Here is an 18,769-nt window from a genome sequence, read left to right as displayed (position 1 = left end):
AACCATTTTCGTAAGCCTCCAGGTTTCTGCCCCGTAGGTGAGTACTGGTAAGACACAGCTATTATACATTTTTCTCGTGAGGGATAATGGCAACCTGCATTTCATGATCTGAGAATTCCTGGAGAAGTGTAATTGACGTTAAAATAGATGGCGTACCTGTCGAAGCACTCGTCGACACTGGAGCCCACGTATCTTTGATGAGTGATAGGCTACGCAGACGTTTGAAAAAGGTCCTCACCCCAGCAGCTCCCCGAGTGCTTCGTGTGGCTGATGGCTCCGTGCTGGTGGTTCTTGGAATGTGTAGTGTGCGTTTAAGTATAGCCGGCCACCCTAATTCTGTTCTCTTTGCTTTGATCGACAACTGCCCTTACGACGTTATCCTTGGATTGGACTTTTTATCAAATCATTCCTCTCTCATCGAATGCGCACCCGGCGTCCTTCAGTTGGAACTGCCTGAAGTCGCCGATGCTCCGAGCACCACTTCCACGCACTTGTGTTCGCATCAGGATGCGCGTCTGTCACCTGAGGCAGTCACGTACATCGCTTTGACCACAAAGCCATAGATTCCTGATAGTGAATATATGTCCTTCGCCCCATCACCGACATGCTTTTGAACCGGAACGTTACTTGGACCTCTTCCCAACTTGTGGGCCTTTCTGAAAAGCTCCTTTCTTGATAAACGCGCCCATACTGCGTCCTTGGAAGAGTGACGACAGCACGTACGAGACTGCGTCCGGCACTCCCACTACATCATTTGCCCCTTTGTCCAGTAACGTCATCTATGTTTCGCGACTCAAGCTTTGCCATCCGTCCTCTGCTCTGGATCCTTAGTGACGCCAGGAAGGCGCTACGGACTACTCGAAGAAGATGTTGCCCTTTGGACATAATGGGACGTACCTATAATCGGCATCTGGCTGATCTGAGGACGACGACGTGTCTTGCTTGATAGGTGGTTTGAATGTTGACCATTGCTTGTTACTTCTCATAAATACACCTTGTAAATAGGTTCCCCATTGTGCATCCACGTAAGAATATGTTCCCAAATTGCGTCTGTTTCCTTATCTCGCATTATTTTGTATAACACATTTTTCTTCTTCGTACTTCTTTATCGTGTATAACTTTTTAAAGTGCAGCAGTACGCACGCTCCGCTGCTTTTGCAGGGCATTATAATACACATTTGACTGATTGGAGTGTATAGAAGGAACGCGTTCGTGACGTTCGGATGTGTACAAATTCATATTGCTTTCGCATTCCCACACCCTGGGTTTAGCGTTACACTATGACACCGTGATAATAGCTATTATAGCTTCAGTAATCTGCGCCGAGCCTGGGAACATGTGTTGCAGCCAATGTGCGTGACAGTTCCGATGTGCAGAACATGTGTAACACAGCTGGAATCTGAAAGTAACTTCTTGCAACTGTCGTCATGAAGTCCTCTGTTTCCAACTACTATTCATGCTACCGCACTTGCATCGACTTCCTATACTTGCGAAGTGGTGTGGTTACCCAAGCGCTGGTCAGTTGTCGGCGTGCCAATAAAAGCTTGCACAAATGTGCGCTTTGAGAACGAGTTCTTAAGCTAGAGAAGGGCCATGCCATGTTTGCTGCTCCCGCAAGTTCATGCAGGCCCAATAATAAGTACAACGCAAAGTAAAGTGAGATAACTGAGTTCCAATGGCAGCTCGAATACCTCTGCCCCTTTCCACAGTTTATAGAATGCGCACCTCTAATATATTGCGTCGAAGAGGCCCACCGTACCAAGCCCACCACATATTACTGGAACCTATTTGTGTCGTTGTTTGAAAGAATGCACGAGGGCGCCTTTTTAGGGAGTGTTAAATCCTAAATTATTTTTCTCATTTTTTTCTCATGACTAACAGAGCAACGCTTTTCCGCGAGGTGGTGGGGTGCCACCAAAATAAGAAGATATTATAGACCTGTAGCCACCACGACACAAGGTCGTCGACGAAGAAGAGAAAAGGTTTTTGCCGTTCGTCTGGTTCGTATTGCAACAATAAGCTCTCGGGGTTTTGGCTAAGTGTCGGGCGGATTTCATCCCGTTTTGTAGGTACCAAGCAGTGTTTTAACCCCTTATGTTTGCCATTACTGGGCAGTGATTGCAAGGAATAGACAAAAAACATTATTCTTTCAGTAAATTGAACATTATGATTTTCTAAACTGCACCCGGCATATTTATGAATAAGGTGGCAGACAGCTTGGTCAAGGCTTCTATCAGTAGAACGGTATTTACCCTTCTTCCAATGACGGATTATATCACGTCTGTTAGGATAAGAAGGTACATCCTTGTAACATCAAAATCAAATCTTAAATCAACCTAGGAAGTACGCCACTTACAAGTTCCTTGGAGGAGGAAATTTAGCTAAACAAGACAAACGGAAGGGAAATTAACGAGACTGCGTTGTCGAGTCCCATTTCTAAATTTATACATGCACCGATCTGATCTGGCAATATCCCCTTTGAGCTGTTTTTGCAACTTACTAAAGACGATCGAACACTACTTACTGGAATGCCGGCCATTCTCCTGCCTGAGAAAAATGACACTTGAAATTACAGTGCAAGAGTTCGGCCTGCCATTGAATATTCTGGTATTGCTGTCTTTCTGAATGTCTGTGCTTAGACACTAACACAGAAATGTGTGCATGGCCTTAGAAAATTCATTATTGAATCAAACCAATTTCATTATTGACCGTATTGTTCTTTTCCTTCCTCCTTTATTGCTTCATTTATATTACATATAATATTCTCTCTTGATTGAGCGATAGTTTACTGAATTATTTTGAAATTTCCTTGCTTCAACTTGTGAAACAGCGTTATAAAATTTTAAAATTCATTATCTGAACACATAAGCAAAGTCTGCCCGATTCTTGGCCGATCCCCGTGAGTGGGTATGCATGAAACTCATCAAGGGCATCATTATCATCATCATCATCATCATCATCCTAATACCACCCGATTCATGGCCTATCCCCCATAGCGGGTTTCTGCCTTTAATTCAGGTATCATCATCATCATCAACTGAGTGTTCGCCTTGCGCTACCCGTTAAAACACCGGCTTCTTGGCCGATTTCTCGTTGTGGGTACGCTCTATCATACAGAAAGCAAGGAAGCAAACTGAGGCGATGGCTGACACACTGCAACACATCCTTTCCGGGAATACGTCCAGCCTGCAGTACGTTTGGTCCCAAGTGGGTATCAGTAGTGCCTACGTGACATCCCCCAGTGGAGCACTCAACGCCCTCGAAGTGGTACGCATAATAAGCAGTAGTTATTGCGCTGTTCCAGATAACATTAGGCTACACAAACGGGGCGCGGTAGCTCAACCGGTACGGCATCGCACGCGAAATGGGAAGGTTGTGGGATCGTTCCCTACCTGCGGCAAGTTGTTTTTTCGCGCACTTTCATTTCCCTTAATTCATCGTTTCTTTACATCATATGTTAAGTACATGTAATTTTCCCTATGCTCTCCTTGGTGTCAGTATTTGTTGGCTTCTTATGATATTATTATGTATCAGACACACATGCTAGTAAAGCCTTCTTATAAACATTAAAAATGTTTTATGAGACGTGAACTCGTGCAAAATTGACAGCGTGTTTTACAGTGCCAGGAAATAATGCCTTGTCACGATGCCAGCTTTAGCTAAAGCATCGAACATAACAGAGCACCACATCGGTGTTACATATAACGAGCCGCTTTCCCATTAAACAAAGTCCACAGCCCTACATTCTTGTGATCTACATTTAGTTTGTATTCTTTTGCAATTAAGAGGCACCTGTTTTGTGTAGTAGTATGCATTTGATTTTGGGTGTGTTACTTAGTTGGATGAAAAAGTTTAGCAGCTTCGTCACATCAAAGCTGTCTAGGACTACGCACATTATTGCATTAATTTTTTTATACAAACAATAAATAAAGTTTCAACTGTTCATGCACCTTTATTCCACACGGGCATGCCAGCACACAAAAACTACCGTTCATCGGCGTTCCTTAAAACTCGATGCCCTATTTATGAATGAAACAATGTTCTGGACCAAGCCATTTGTAAAGCGTTGGTAAACTAAACAACAATAAACAACTAAATAAACACATTGTACTTTTTTCATTACTCGCAGATTTTCGCGGCCAGCCTCTTCCTGCTGATCAGTGCTCTAGGATCGAGCTACAGCAACCTGAGCGTCCTGCAACTGGCGTCCTTCACGTACAGCCTGCAAGGCCTGCACATGCTCTGCGTAGGACTCATCAGCGAACAGTTCACTTACGTCATTACAAATACCATATACGTGAGCACTTTTACGTTGTATACTCTCTAAGGAATTATTTTTATTTCGATGTATTCGTCTACGATTGAAGTCAGTTTTTTCTATCCCCGTCATTTCTGCGTGTCATGCAGCCGGCAACTACCGCAAGATGTAGTCAAAGATAGGAATATCTGAAGCGCTGGTTGGTTTCGCTCGGGGAAGGAGAGAGGAGCAACCAGCCAAGCGCGTTCGGTGGGAGCTGGGTCGACGCACGGCCTTGAATATCGGTGCGAAGTGAGCATCAACTTACGCTCTGGGGGCATCGTATTGGGATATCGAGTTTTATTGCGACTGAGCTATAATGTTTTTGAATGTTTAGACGTTTAGATGTGTTTGTATGGCGCTCCGCAAGAAAAACGTCTTTTTTTTTCGTGGGTTCACCCGTTTGTTCGCTCCTTGGCTGGCTCATTTTCCTGTTCTAAGTTGTCAAACTCTATGCCATAGGAAGACGACAAAGTGCGTCTCACAAGTATTGAACACGCGTAATTAATAAAGAATTGTCCATTTCATTTCCGCGAAATTGTCGCACAAATATACTGTCCAACGAGCTGCCAGGGCCAAGCTACTGCCAATCGAGTTATCAAGTTCTTCGCTTTATTTGAACCGAAGCGTACGCAACAGAAAAATTATCTCTTATATTGGCACGTTGCTTCGACGGTGAAGAACAGAGAGCCGTATACAAGAGTCACGAAGCTAACTCTTTACTGGGCGAAGATGTTCCCACAAAAACAAGTTCCACTCGGGCAGAACGATAGTGATGAGCGCATACGTCGATCGTTGAAAAATGGACCGAAATAACGTAAAACTATTAAAATGTGTTGTTCAGCGACGCTGTTTACCTCTAGCCTCCGTATGCATCGCCCGCATGTGTTTCCAGGAAAAATGCCTTGGCCGGCTTACGTCGGTATCATGTTGTGTGGACAGGAATGCGTGGGCCGATCCCAGAGATTGTGCAATACAGGGCCAACCCGCTGCGCAGGCGAAGCGGGCTTCAAACACTCCGCCAACACAGCTTATTAGGCAAACCGATACTAAAGATGACCTTGGCGGAATACTCGGATTCATCATAAATCACAGCAACAATGCTAGCTGTAACGTTAGACAATATCTAAAAAATTCACCGACGATTACGATACGACCAGCATCATCATCAGCAGCAGCAGCGTGTTTGATTTTCATTGCAGGACGATCTCCAGTTACCCCTGTCCTGCGTTAACCGATTCCAAATAGCCCCCGCGAACTTCCCAATTTCATCGCTCCTAGTCTTCTGCCGTCCTCGACTGCGCTTGCGGTCTCTTGGTACCCGTTCTGTTACCCTAAGGGTCCAACGCAACGTTACTAGGCAAGTTTCTGTTTTAGAACTCGGCGCCGTGGCGCAGAACCGCCACCCTCCCGCGCCTTCGTGCCGCTGCAGTCACGCCCGGCTTCACTTCTTCACTAGCCGGCTATGCGGGCGGGCCGGACTAAGCACGCGATGCAGCGTTGGTGTATTCTGTGGTTCGTTGTTGACAGCGAATTTAAGCAAGCATGTCATCCGTGGAACTGTAGCCTTCGCCGAGTTTCTTAAGAATATCAGCAATTGATGACGACATGCTGCGTACCTGGCTGCATAAGCCGCTATCGGAACGATGTCGACAGTTCGGCGCACCACTTTTTCTGTGCTCCCAGCAGTGCGACGCTTCGCTCGGCGTGAAACTGAGCGATTCCTCATGCCGACCGGGAACTCTCTGCGAAATCAACGGCACGCGCTCGTGCCACTGCTCCCGCGTTCGTCGTCGTCTTCCACAGCTGCCTGCGTGGCCGTTCATATTTCCAGCGTAGAATTTCACTCCACTTCTGTCGTCGTAATGGGGAGGCCGCGTTTACGGGCGTATGAGCCATTGCTTAAGGTAGTATGAGCCACTCATAGTCTTACGTAACGGAAAAATTTAATTTTGAGGAAATTTAATTTCGAAGAATCAGAAGCGTGAAATTGCAGGCGAAGGCTGCTAACCACGCCGCCGAGCAAACTCGTGACATCGAACGCAAGCGACAACTGCGCACTGCGGGCATACCGTCAGTGACGTCGTTATCTCCGTCGCAACCGATTGTGTGTGTAACCTCATAACTGAGAAATACGTTAATGAACCCTTGGGATTAACCCAGTGATAGAAACAGGGGCCGCACGTTTCAGCTTCGCTTAATAATTATCTTCACGGAATGAAAATCCGATTCTTTTTTTTTGGCTTGTGTATACAAAGACCGACCTCATCTTTCTTTTCGTAGCTCTTCTTTGGCGTGGTCAGAAGCTTCGGTGGGCATGAAGATCATCCTACAATCGCGCACTTTGGCCAGATATTCAGGCTCGTGAGCCTAAACTGCCCGAAACTTTAACACGACAGGAAGAAACACTCGACATTTAGAAACGCAGCTTCTGCGTTTCGCTGTATTCGTTTCTTCCTTTCGTGCAGTTTACCCCTCTTTCAGTATTAACGAACTGGCACGATAAATCTTATTGCTCTAGGTGGATACCGCTTTCTCGTGGTATCACTAATTCGGACAAGGGAGAACGCCAGCGAGCCTAAAACACGCGCAAACTGCCCGTCCGCACGCGCTTAATGCTGTGACGAGGCGTCTGAAGTGGAGCCCGATTAAAGTCCCTCAATAATTTCAAAGTATTGACAGGCTTTGATCCAGCCGACAACGCCAGTGATAGGCTGAACGGTGACATGTGACCTTGCTCCACCCCTTTGCCGCCATGAAAGTTCCTGCGCGCTGGGCGAAGTGCGCGCATTTCGCCTGTTGTACTATGCGCATTGCTATAGCAATGCGCTGTTGCGCTCACGCGCATGCGTCTGCCTACACCAAGTGCCGAAGCTCGGCGAGCCTTTCTGTGAGATAAGGTGCTGTCGCGCATGGTTCTGCTCGTGAGGAGGGTTGTGTTTCCCTCTCCCTTTGTGAAGGCGAGGCTGGTTAAAAGGCCAGCGCAGCCACGCCGTAGTGGCTTGTTGTATCAACCGGCAGCAGCTATGCCGGAAAAAAGTAACGTCGTTCTTCGTTCGGCGTAGTGTTCCTGTCTCGGCTCGGAGCCCTGCTCGGCCAAAACGTAACAGCGCATAGTACAACGCAACGAAAGTAATGCGCAACGAAATTATCGTATACGATAATTTCGTTCCGGGAGGGCCGAAATGCTTTGTTGCTGTGCGCTTGGGCGCCAAAACCGGACGAAGGATGGCAAGAAGTTATTTTGCATCCCGCGCGGCAACCAGAACCTAACCAGAAGAAAAATGTGGTTCCACAGAATTTAACGGAAGGAATTTGAACCGTCGCTAACTGCACGACTATGCGAGGCAAGTAACGTAGAAGGATGCGAAGGTGCGACAGAAAGTATACACGTGCGTGTGTCGAGCTGTGATAGTATTTCACTCGCATGCATGAATGTTGACGGCCGAAATTTGTGGTGATTATTTATCTTAGTTCGTTATGAGCCCGCTGAATAGCTCAGTATGACCTAGGATGCGAAGGACCGAAATGCCTTGTTGCTGTGCGGGTGGGTGCCGAGATCAGACGGAGGACGGCAAGAAGTTATTTTGCATCCCGCGCGGCAAACAAAACCTAACCAGAAGATAAATGTGTTCGCATAGAATTGGACGGAAAGACTGGACCGTCGGTAACTGCACGACTATGCGGGGGAAGTAACGTAGAGCGATACGAAGGTGCGAGAGAAACTATACACGTGCGTGCGCTGAGGCGCGATAGTATTTCATTCATGCGCACGAATGTTGACGGCCGAAGTTTGTGGAGATTATTGATTTTACTGCATTATGAGCCCGCTGACTTAGCAAGTCCAGTATGACCTAGCATGCAAGTAAATAGTGGGGCAGAAGTGCATTAACTCCCTCACAAATATCCGGATGGGGTTACGTGCGCATTTTAGCAAATTTCAGCAGCGAATTCTACTTTTATACTTTCCTGTGTTTGTGCGTGCGTTATCAACTGCGCTTCACAATATGTCCAAAAAGTCATCCAACTCTGCATATCCTAATCGTATTTGGTGCATTGCATATGTGGATAAATATATTCCTAAGTGCCTGCATTACTCTGCTTTTGAGAACAAATTCTGCATAGCCACTGCTATCGGCCATCAAATGATAAAGTGTAATACAATATATCAAATTACATTACATAAAGCTGCGAGCTCGTTCCTTCCAAGTCTCCCTTACACTCGAAGATGTTTCAATAATCGGCGAAGCCATTAATTTTACTGCTGAAGAATACACAACTGCAAATTAACGTAAGAAAAACGCCAGAACCAATACACGGATTGCCAGCAAAACAAAGTGCAGTAATAGCTTGGCCAATCCGCGTGCGTTTCGTATAAGGGCCCTATATTTCTTACGGAGCTCTAGTGGTGCACGGAGGCGAAAAGGCATAAACATAACAATGCGCGTCATGATTCAAGTTTACGTGGTGACGTCAAACGGTTCACGAGAACAGTCAACCGCATTCACCCACGCGCACACACTACGCTCGATGTTGGTGTGCCGCGAGATTAGATCGCTCTGGCAGCCCGAACATGATCGAGGAGACTCGCTGACACGATACCGCCGCTTCAGAATGTCACGACAGTTGCACTGGCTCGTAGCATTGAACCGCAAGACACAATAGTTGTCGTGTAATCGCTACACGACAGACACAGTCAGTGTCAAGAAGACTGTTGGCGCACTCGTTTCCACACACATACACAAGATGTTTAGTTACCGTGAGGGTCGCACGTTTCAGCGACGTTATGTCGAAAGTTTTTCGGTTCAAGCGACTATCAGCCTTCTTTTTTTACACGAATTCTTCGTTCAAGGTAACCGCTATGGGTACGCAGCACACTTGCAAGCGAAATAATTAACAGAGCAAACGGGATTAAGTGCAAGCAATCACCAAGGCTCGCGCGGTGATTGAGCGCAAACGAACGAAATGTAAACATGCGGAATCGAGGAGATCAAGCCCTCATTCCGCTTTCTTGAGCGTTTCTCCTGATGAGGTCCGGTCATCCAGCTAGCGCCAAGGTTCAAGAAGGATGTCCAGCCATCTATAGAGTGAAAGAAACAAAATAAGAGAGCATCAAGTCAGTTGAAAGGCAGATTTGCAATTACAAATAAGGTTACCCAGTCACAGTCATTCATTAATAAATGCCAAGCTGTCGTGACTTCTCTCCCAGATGAAGCACCTACTAGGTTAAAAGTTTTATTGCTGATTTAGAACAAAACACAAGTAAAATTTGTACATCAGCAGACGATTTAATTTGGAATTGTAGAGATGAAGTAAACATTGCAGTTATATTTTTGTTTTGCTATAAAGTGGAAACGCTACAAACTGCATAGTCACTGACACACACGCGCGCACACGCAAGAACAAAAAGACACAAAATAGGGCGAGTTCAGTATGGTTCAGCATTACAGCCAGCGCGTCGTCTTCGAATGCACTCCTTTCGGTTGGTTCGTGCTCCGTTAACCACGAAAACTAACCAGCAGGGCAATGTTCTGACTGGTGTTGCGGAAGTCGTGGAGCGTGGTAGTGCTAACTGCTGAACACAAGCAGAACCCTCGTATAAAAGTAATCACGAAAACTCGCAGGGCAGAAGAGCCCATATATCAAGAATTGTCGCAGGTAACACCTAAAAATATTCACATTGTTGACGAAAAACGAAGTGCAATCAATTTCACTTACCGGAAAAAGTGTTATCCGAACGTCCGACGTACAAAGACGCACCGAGACATGAAGGCGGCGAGCGCAGATCCCGCCATTGTGGTAGTAAGCCGTCGACGAAAAGACGCAATACAGCCGATTTCACGAAGCCCTGATGCAAAACACTTGGCAAACAGTATCAGCACAGCTAAATGACTACAGTTAATATCCAATATGAATGTACAGGACGGCTTAGAATGACGCACAACTAGATAATGAACCCAGGACCAAGACATTGCGGGCGGCAGTGGCCGTTTTTTCAAACTTTTTGCCTCCCAGTGTTTCCAGCACAGAATGAGATGTCCGACAAATTTAGATTGTGCCGCCGAAGTAACCGCAGCGCGGTGGCTATGTGACACCTTTGTGCAACGCCGGCATTTCGCTCCTGCTGCTGTCAGTATACCTGCTGCGCGAGCATAGATTGGTTTCACGTCGTGTGCGCGCCCCGTATGGAAAATAATAACACGCATTTGATTGTTGAAGTTCTGGTGTGAAATTATTTAATAGTAAAGCCAATTAACTTATGTTGCTTCCAACGAGTTCGATTTGTCTGTGGCGTCTTTTATTCGCTAACGCCGGCAGCAGACGGCTACCGCACTTTTAACACGTCGTTTGGCATTTTATGCACTTTTAGACAAAAAGATCGTTCTTGAGTTAGACCTTCTGAATGTGTCTACCAAAACAGACTCTAGTGACACCAGTAGTGGGTTTTGCCGCTGATAGAATATATACTAGTATATTCCAAGTGCTGAGGTTATGTTTAGAAGAAATTCTATTTTCAGTCTTATCATAGCCCAATACGTCTACAGCCGTTTCCAGAAATTTTTAAGAGGTTCTGCGTTTCGTGGGTAGTAGGCACACATGCCAAGGAATCTACACACTTTTTTTCTTGTCGATGGGCTGTGGGAACATTGCGATGACAGCTGTCTTCTGCGGGTCGGGGCGGACTCCTGATCTGCTGATGACACGGCCTAGAAACAGAAGCTCATCGTAAGCAAAGAAGCACTTTTGCAGCTTCAGAGTAAGCCTTTATGACTTGATTGCCTCTAGTACTGTCGCAAGCCGCCTAAGGTGATAGTCGAAATTTTCGGCGAAGACGGCGATGTCATCACAGTAAACAAGACAGGCGTGCCACTTCAATCCCGCCAAAACCGTGTCCATCACGCGCTGGAACGTTGCAGGCGCCGAACACGGTCCAAATGGCATAACCTTCAACTCATAGAGGCCGTCTGGGCTGATGAAGGCGGTCTTTTCGCGATCCCTGTCATCTGTCATCGACTTCAATTTGCCACTAGCCAGACTTGAGATACTTCGACGAGAAGTGCTTAGCGTTGCAGAGACGATCCAATGCATCGTCTATCCGTGGGGGGGGGGGGGGGGGTTATACGTCCTTTTTCGTGATCTTGTTCAGTCGACGATAATCAACGCAGGAACGTTGGGTTTCATCCTTTTTCTTCACTAAGACAACAGAAGACGCCCATGGGCTTTTCGATGGCTGGATGATGTCATCGCGCAGCATTTCGTCGACTTGTTGTCTTATAGCTTGGTGTTCTCGCGTCGAAACACGGTAAGGGCTCGGGCGGAGTCGTCGAGCGCACTCTTCCGTTATTATGCGGTGCTTCGGTTTGTGGAATTCTGGATGATATCGAAAAGCAGTCTTTGTATCGTCGAAGCAGACTTCTGAGCTGTTGCTGCTTATTCACAGGGAGACTTGGATTTATGTCGAAGTCTGGCTCGGGAATTACGGTCGTCGGGGTAGATGCGGCAGAATCCCAGAGAACAAACGCATTGCTGGTCTCCAGAATTTCCTCGATGTATGCGATCGTCGAGCCCTTGTTGATGTGCTTGAACTCCTGGCTGAAGTTTGACAGCAACACTTTCGTTTTTTCTCCGCGCAGTCGGGCGATCCCTCTTGCGACGCAAATTTCATGGTCGAGCAGAAGACGTTGGTCGCCTTGGATGCCGCCTTCTAAGTCAGCAGGTGTTTTGGTGCCCACGGAAATGACAATGCTAGAGCGAGGCGGGATGCTGACTTACTTTCTAGCACGCTTGAGGCATGGTGACTACGACGGCTCTCCGGCGGTATCGCTCGATCTTCCGACAGCGTTATCGACTTCGACTTCAGGTCGATGATTGCGCCGTGTTGGTTCAGGAAGTCCATACCGAGAATAACGTCTCGTGAACACTGTTGGAGGATAACGAATGTGGCATGATAAGTCCGATCAGGAACGGTAGTTCTTGCCGTGCAGATTCCAGACGGCGTGATGAGGTGTCCTCCAGCGGTCCGAATTTGAGGGCCTTCCCATGCAGTCTCAGCTTTCTTCAACTTGGCGGCGATGGGTCCATTCATGACGGCGTAATCGGCTCCTGTGTCTACTAAGGCGGTGATTCGTGGCCGTCGAGAAGCCCATCGAGGTCGGTGGTTCTTTGTCTTGCGTTACAGTTAGGCCTTGGCGTCATATCACGGCTACGTCGCGTTGACGTGCGGCTGGTGCGTGGCGTCTTCAGATGGTCTTTCGTCTGTCTATTCTTTGCTTCCAGACTTCGTCGTGACGTTGGCGTGTCCTTATGTCCTCTTCGTAGGCGGCGGAGGATCTTCGTCAGTTCGACGCAGAGCAACCGCACCTCCATTGGTTGCTGCTTTTAGTTTTCCGGATATGGGCTCACGGACTGGCCCTGGGCTCGGTCAGTGACAGGTAGTGGCCTGGTGACGGCGAACGGGACGGTCATCGAGGGCTCCACTGAGTAGCGGTGAGGTAGTCGGCGATGTCACGAGGCCGTTCACCTTCCCTCGGGTGCGTTGCGTTGACGGCGAAGCCTCGCAATCCCAAGTCGCGGTATGGGCATCTACGGTACACATGGCCGCCTTCACCGCAGTGGTAGCAGAGCGGGCGGTGGTGGGGTGCGCGCTAAATGTGCGTCTTCCTCACGTAGGTGCGCTGGGCGACGGGTGGGCGTGCTGGTGGTGGCGGCTGCGGACGAAGGAATTGTGGCGTGACAGGGCCCTGGCGCGGTCGCGGAGTGTTGGGGACCTTGACGGCGTGCGACGGCGGCATAGGTCATCGCTTCTGGCTAGGGCTGCGTTGATTGAGGTTGCACCTCAGGAACTCTAAGCGATCGCTAAACCTCAGCTTTCATGATGTCAGCGATCGAGGCCACTTGAGGCTCGACGAAGGCAAGACCTTGCGCAGTTCTTCGCGCACAATGGCGCTGATGGTCTCTTGGAGCTCACCAGAGCCCAGTGCTTGGATGGCGCACTGAGGTGTGAGCACTTGGTGGTTATATTGCCTAGTGCGCATTTCTAAAGTTTTCTGAATCATCGTTGCCTCTGTCAGGAACTCGGCTACGGTCTTCGGTGGGTTTCGGTGCAGCACCCCAGCAACGTTCGAACGTATGATAGACTCTTTGCTTCAAGGGTTTAAATGGTAAACCTGCCTCTGCTACCTCGACGACGTTCTCATATTTTCGGCTACATCTCAGACACACCTTGAGCGCTTAACAGCTGTTCTTCAAGTCTTCCGCGAGGCTGGGCTCCAATTGAGTTCATCGAAGTGTCGCTTCGGTCGTCGGCAGATTACAGTGTTGGGCCACCTCGTCGACGCTTGCTGTATTCTACGAGACCCGGAGAAATTTTATGCTGTCACTCCTTTTCCTGTATTTCACTCTGCCGATGTCTGCTAAAATATTGTGCTACCTTATGTACACGATTCTAACGCGCACCTTTCTTGAATAAAAAATGCGTTCAAATTTACATGTGCGTTACAATCGCAATTAGTTCTCCCCAAAATGAAAGTAAGTGGATTCTTTATAAAAATAGAAAGCGCAATGCAAGGTAGCTGTCCACACTGCCATCGAAGGAACGTTGCTTTTTATGGATTGGACTACAGTCGCCATTTCCTAGTTTATTGTACGCCTGTCGTAATAATTCTGCTCAACCGCCTTTTGTCGAGGTAACCCAGTGGCAGGATTTAAAACGAAGGCTTTCGTCTTTTCATCTTCCTGGAAAGTGTTTCGACACGGTACGAGTCGAATAAGGTTTCGTTACTTCATGTGCGCCGTAGAATCAGCGCCAAGTTATTTTGGGGGATATTTGGGCGGTAATGTAACTGCATGTTACATCCGGATGCGCGGTAGAATTGTGCAAATACGGTATTTAAGAGCGAAAAGCTTTCTTTGGTTCTTTTGGCAGTTTTCGTGGTAAGTCAGTAGTACGATGACAGGTCGGAGTTGTAGGATTGAGGCTGAAGAGACGCGCCAAGGGAAAAGGTGCGTATTCTGAGGGATGATGGAGGAAAGCTGGAGGGAGGGTGAGGTACTGCAGCGGGCAGGGGCGGAAAGGAGGGGCTGCACGCTGTCGCTCGTTCGTGGCTTAAAGACGAAGAAAATCGCTAGAATAGCAGCTTGGGTTTGGCAGTTTTCCGCCCTGGTGCTAACAGCGCAAAATGTAGGCGGGACACGAGACGAGAAGACGACACCACAAGCCCTGTAATGTAACTGCGTGTGGTGTCGTCTTGTGGTGTCGTCTTCTCATCTCGTGTCCCGTCTACGTTTTGCGCTTTTAACACTAGGAAGAAAACCGCAGACATGAGTAGGGGAGTTTGCGCTCGCTTGTTCTTCGCCGTCTTGCTGGCAGCCCTGCGGCGGCCAGCCAATTGTGGATTATTTGGCGGAGAAGAATCCCTAGCGATTCTCGCCAATGAAAAATGCATCGCAGGCGGAGGCACGCGTTCAGTCGCGCGCTGACAGTGCTCACGCTGGCACACGAAGGAGAGCAATAAGTAAACGGGTTCGCTCGTCATGGAACCATGAGGCGTAAATAAGAAGGCGCCGAAGGGGAGGGCACATGCTTTAGCGTAGCGGATTTGCTGGGATGGCGGTCAGGAATGTTGGGAATGTCGCTCGCTGGTTCATTGGCGCTATTAGGTCTCGTTGACAAATATTGCCGATGGTTTCTGTATCACATTTAATCCAATTTGTTTTATTTATGTATGCTTACCAAAAAATGTATATAAAACGTTTTCATTTTCTCCTCACAGTATGTCTGCTTCAACTATGGCGCCGCGACTGTGTACCTGGTGTCTGCGATATTGGCCGTCTCCATTGGGATGAACCCTTTCAAGACAACGACGTCCTTGATCAGCGTGGTATGCTTGTTTGGCGTATGTTTGATCGCATAAAGACTGATGTGCATGAGCGGACAGATCGCTTATGTTCGGTATCAATTCCAAGAACTTTACAACAAAGTTTGCGCTATAACATTGCTGACGCACCAACCGTCCAAAAACGCTAGTGGAGGCATGAACGAGAGAAGTATGCGTAATCCTGTGGACCAATTCGTAGAGCAGCGCCCATTTCGCTGGAGATGCTGGTTTTATCCTAACATCCTACGCACACACACACACACACACACACACACACACACACACACACACGCACACACACACACACACACACACACACACACACACACACACACACACACACATATATATATATATATATATATATATATATATATATATATATATATATATATATATATGTATACATGGGGGGGCGGTGCGTGTGTGTGAAGCGTTGTCGTAGAGGTAGAGCCTCCGCCTCGCGTGCAAGAGTACCGTGGTTCGAATCCCGGTGTCGCGCAATTATCTACCGGTTTAAAAAAATTTCCGCGTGTTCACAAAATTGGATAAACAGGTCTGGAGTGCGGCCTGATCCCGGCCTGATCCCTGAATCTGAACCTGGCAAGGTTGAACGCTAGAACGATATCTGGTAAGGCGAGTCTAGCAGTGCTATTTGAGGAATTAGAGGGCAGTAAATGGGATATAGTCCGGGTTAATGAAGTTTGGGGGACAAAAGAAGCATATGCAGTGCCAAAAAGCGGGCATGTCCTGTGCTACCGGGGCTCACCGGAGGGACGACAAGTAGGAGTCAGATTTCTTATTAGTAAGGATATAGCTGGTAACATACAGGAATTCTTCAGCATTAACGAGATCGTGGCAGCTGTTGTGAAACTTAATAAGAGGTACAAATTGAAAGTCGTACAGGTCTACGCCCCTACATCCAGTCATGATGACCAGGAAGTCGAAAGCTTCTATGAAGACGTGGAATCGGCGATGGGTAAAGTCATAACAGAATACAATACACTGATGGGCGACTTCAATGCCATGGTAGGCAAAAAGCAGGCTGGAGACAAGTCAGTGGGGAAATATGGCATAGGCTCAAGGAATAGCAGGGGCGAGTTATTAGTAGAGTTTGCAAAACACAATAATATGCGCAGAATGAACACCTTCTTCCGCAAGGGGGATAGCCGAAAGTGGACGTGGAGGAGCCCGAATGGCGAGACTAGAAATGAAATAGACCTCATACTCTGTGCTAACCCTGACATCATACAAGATTTGGACGTGCTCGGCAAGGTGGGCAGCAGTGAGCATAGAATGGTAAGAACTCAGATAAGCCTAGATTTGAGGAGGGAGTGAATGGAAAATGGTACATAAGAAGCCGATCAATAAGTTAGCGGTAAGAGGGAAAATAGAGGAATTCCGGTTCAAGCTACCGAACAGGTATTCGTATATAACTCAGGAAAAGGACCTTAGTGTTAAACCAATGAATGACAATCCTATGGGCATCAATAAGGAGTGCAATAGAGGTCGGTGGTAACTCCGTTAGGCAGCATACCAGTAAGCTATCACAGGACACAAAAGATCTGATCAAGAAACGTTAATGTATGAAAGCCTCTAACCCTAGAGCTAGAATAGAAATGGCATAACTTTCCAGGTTAATCAACAAGCATAAGACAGCTGACATAAGGAGGTTTAATACGGATACAGTTGAACATGTTCTCAGGAACGGGGGAAGCCTAAAAGCCTGAAGAAATTAGGAATGGGCAAGAGTCAGATGTATGCGGTAAGAGACAAATCCTGCAATATCATTACTAATATGGATGAGATAGTTCAAGTAGCTTGGGAGTTCTATAGAGATTTATACAGTACCAGTGGAACCCACGACGATAATGGAAGAGAGAATAGTCTAGAGGAATTTGAAATCCCACAAGTAACGCCGGAGGAAGTAAAGAAAGTTTTGGGAGCTATGCAAAGGGGGAAGGCGGCTGGTGAGGATCAGGTAACAGCAGATTTTTTGATGGATGGTGGGCAGAGTGTTCTAGAAGAACTGGCAACCCTGTATACGCAATGCCTCATGACTTCGAGCGTACCAGAATCTTGGAAGAATGCTAACATATTTCCAATCCATAAGAAATGGACGCCAAAGACATGAAAAATTATAGACCAATCAGCTTACTGTACGTTGCTTACAAAGTATTTACTAAGGTAATCGCAAATAGAATCAGGAACACTTAGGCTTCTGTCAAGCAAAGGACCAGGCAGGATTCGGTAAAGGCTACTCAACGATAGACCATATTCACACTATCGATCAGGTGATATAGAAATGTGCGGAATATAACCAATCCTTATATATAGCTTTCATTGATTACGAGAAAACGTTTCATTCAGTCGGAACCTCAGCACTCATGGATGCATTACGGAATCAGGGTGTAGACGAGCCGTATGTAAAAATACTGAAAGATATGTATAGCGGCTGCACAGCAACCGTAGTCCTCCATAAACAACGCAACAAAATACCAATTATGAAAGGCGTCAGGCACGGAGATACGATCTCTCCAATGCTATTCACAGCGCGTTTACAGGAGGTATTCAGATACCTGGCTTGGGAAGAATTGGGGATAAGAGTTAATGGAGAATACCTTGGTGACTTGCGATTCGCTGTAGATATTGCCTTGCTTAGTAACTCATTGCAATGCGTGCTCACCGACCTGGTGAGGGAAATCAGAAGAGCGGGTATAAAAATTAATCTGCACAAAACTAAAGTAATGTTTAACAGTATCGGAAGAGAACAGCAGATTACGATAGGTAGCGAGGCACTGGAAGTAGTAAGAGAATACATCTACTTAGGACAGGTAGTGACCGCGGATCCGGATCATGAGACTGAAATAATCAGAAGAATAAGAATGGGCTGGGGCGCGTTTGGCAGGCCTTCTCAGATCATGAACAGCAGGTTGCGATTATCCTTCAAGAGAAAAGCGTATAACAGCTGTGTCTTACCAGTACTCACGTACAGGGCAGAACTCTGGAGGCTTAGTAAAAGAGTTCTACTGAAATTGAGGACGACGAAACGAGTTATGGAAAGAAGAAAGATGGGTGTAACGTTAAGGAATAAGAAAAGAGCAGATTAGGTGAGGAAACAAACGCGAGTTAATAAAATCTTAGTTTAAATCAAGAAAAAGAAATGGGCATGGGCAGGACATGTAATGAGGAGGGAAGATAACCGATGGTCATTAAGGGTTACGGACTGGATTCCAAGGGAAGGGAAGCGTAGTAGGGGGCGGCAAAAAGTTAGGTGGGTTGATGAGACTAGGAAGTTTGCAGGGACAACATGGCCGCAATTACTGCATGACCGGTGTTGTTGGAGCAGTATGGGAGAGGCCTTTGACCTGCAGTGGGCGTAACGAAGCCGAATATATATATATATATATATATATATATGTATATATATATATATATATATATGTATGTATATATATATATATATATATATATATATATGTATGTATATATATATATATATATAGGTGTGGGGCCGGAAACCAGGTGAAACACGAGACTGCCCACATGCCGCCGTACGCCTAGCTTGACGCAGATAATTCCGTTTATGATAAAC

At 46.9% G+C, this 18,769-nt stretch overlaps 1 protein-coding gene across 3 annotated transcripts in view; it reads left to right on the top strand.

Annotated features, from left to right (window-relative positions):
- The window catches only part of LOC135897905 (uncharacterized), a 121,939-nt gene that overhangs the window by 59,815 nt on the left and 43,355 nt on the right, over positions 1 to 18,769 (top strand). For 2 of the 3 annotated variants that reach the window (XM_065426596.2, XM_065426597.2), the window contains exons 2-3: positions 4,130 to 4,297; positions 15,070 to 15,177. In XM_065426596.2, the coding sequence (XP_065282668.1) occupies positions 4,130 to 4,297; positions 15,070 to 15,177 (276 nt within the window). Of the gene's footprint in view, positions 1 to 3,032; positions 3,268 to 4,129; positions 4,298 to 15,069; positions 15,178 to 18,769 lie in introns of those variants that run through there. The other variant, XM_065426598.1, reaches the window with a different exon arrangement.

Source organism: Dermacentor albipictus, chromosome 2 (assembly GCF_038994185.2).
Source record: "Dermacentor albipictus isolate Rhodes 1998 colony chromosome 2, USDA_Dalb.pri_finalv2, whole genome shotgun sequence".
Classification (NCBI taxonomy): domain Eukaryota; kingdom Metazoa; phylum Arthropoda; class Arachnida; order Ixodida; family Ixodidae; genus Dermacentor; species Dermacentor albipictus.
The sequence above is the reverse complement of the archived record's forward strand: the minus strand, read 5'-3'. Positions and strand labels throughout refer to the sequence as shown.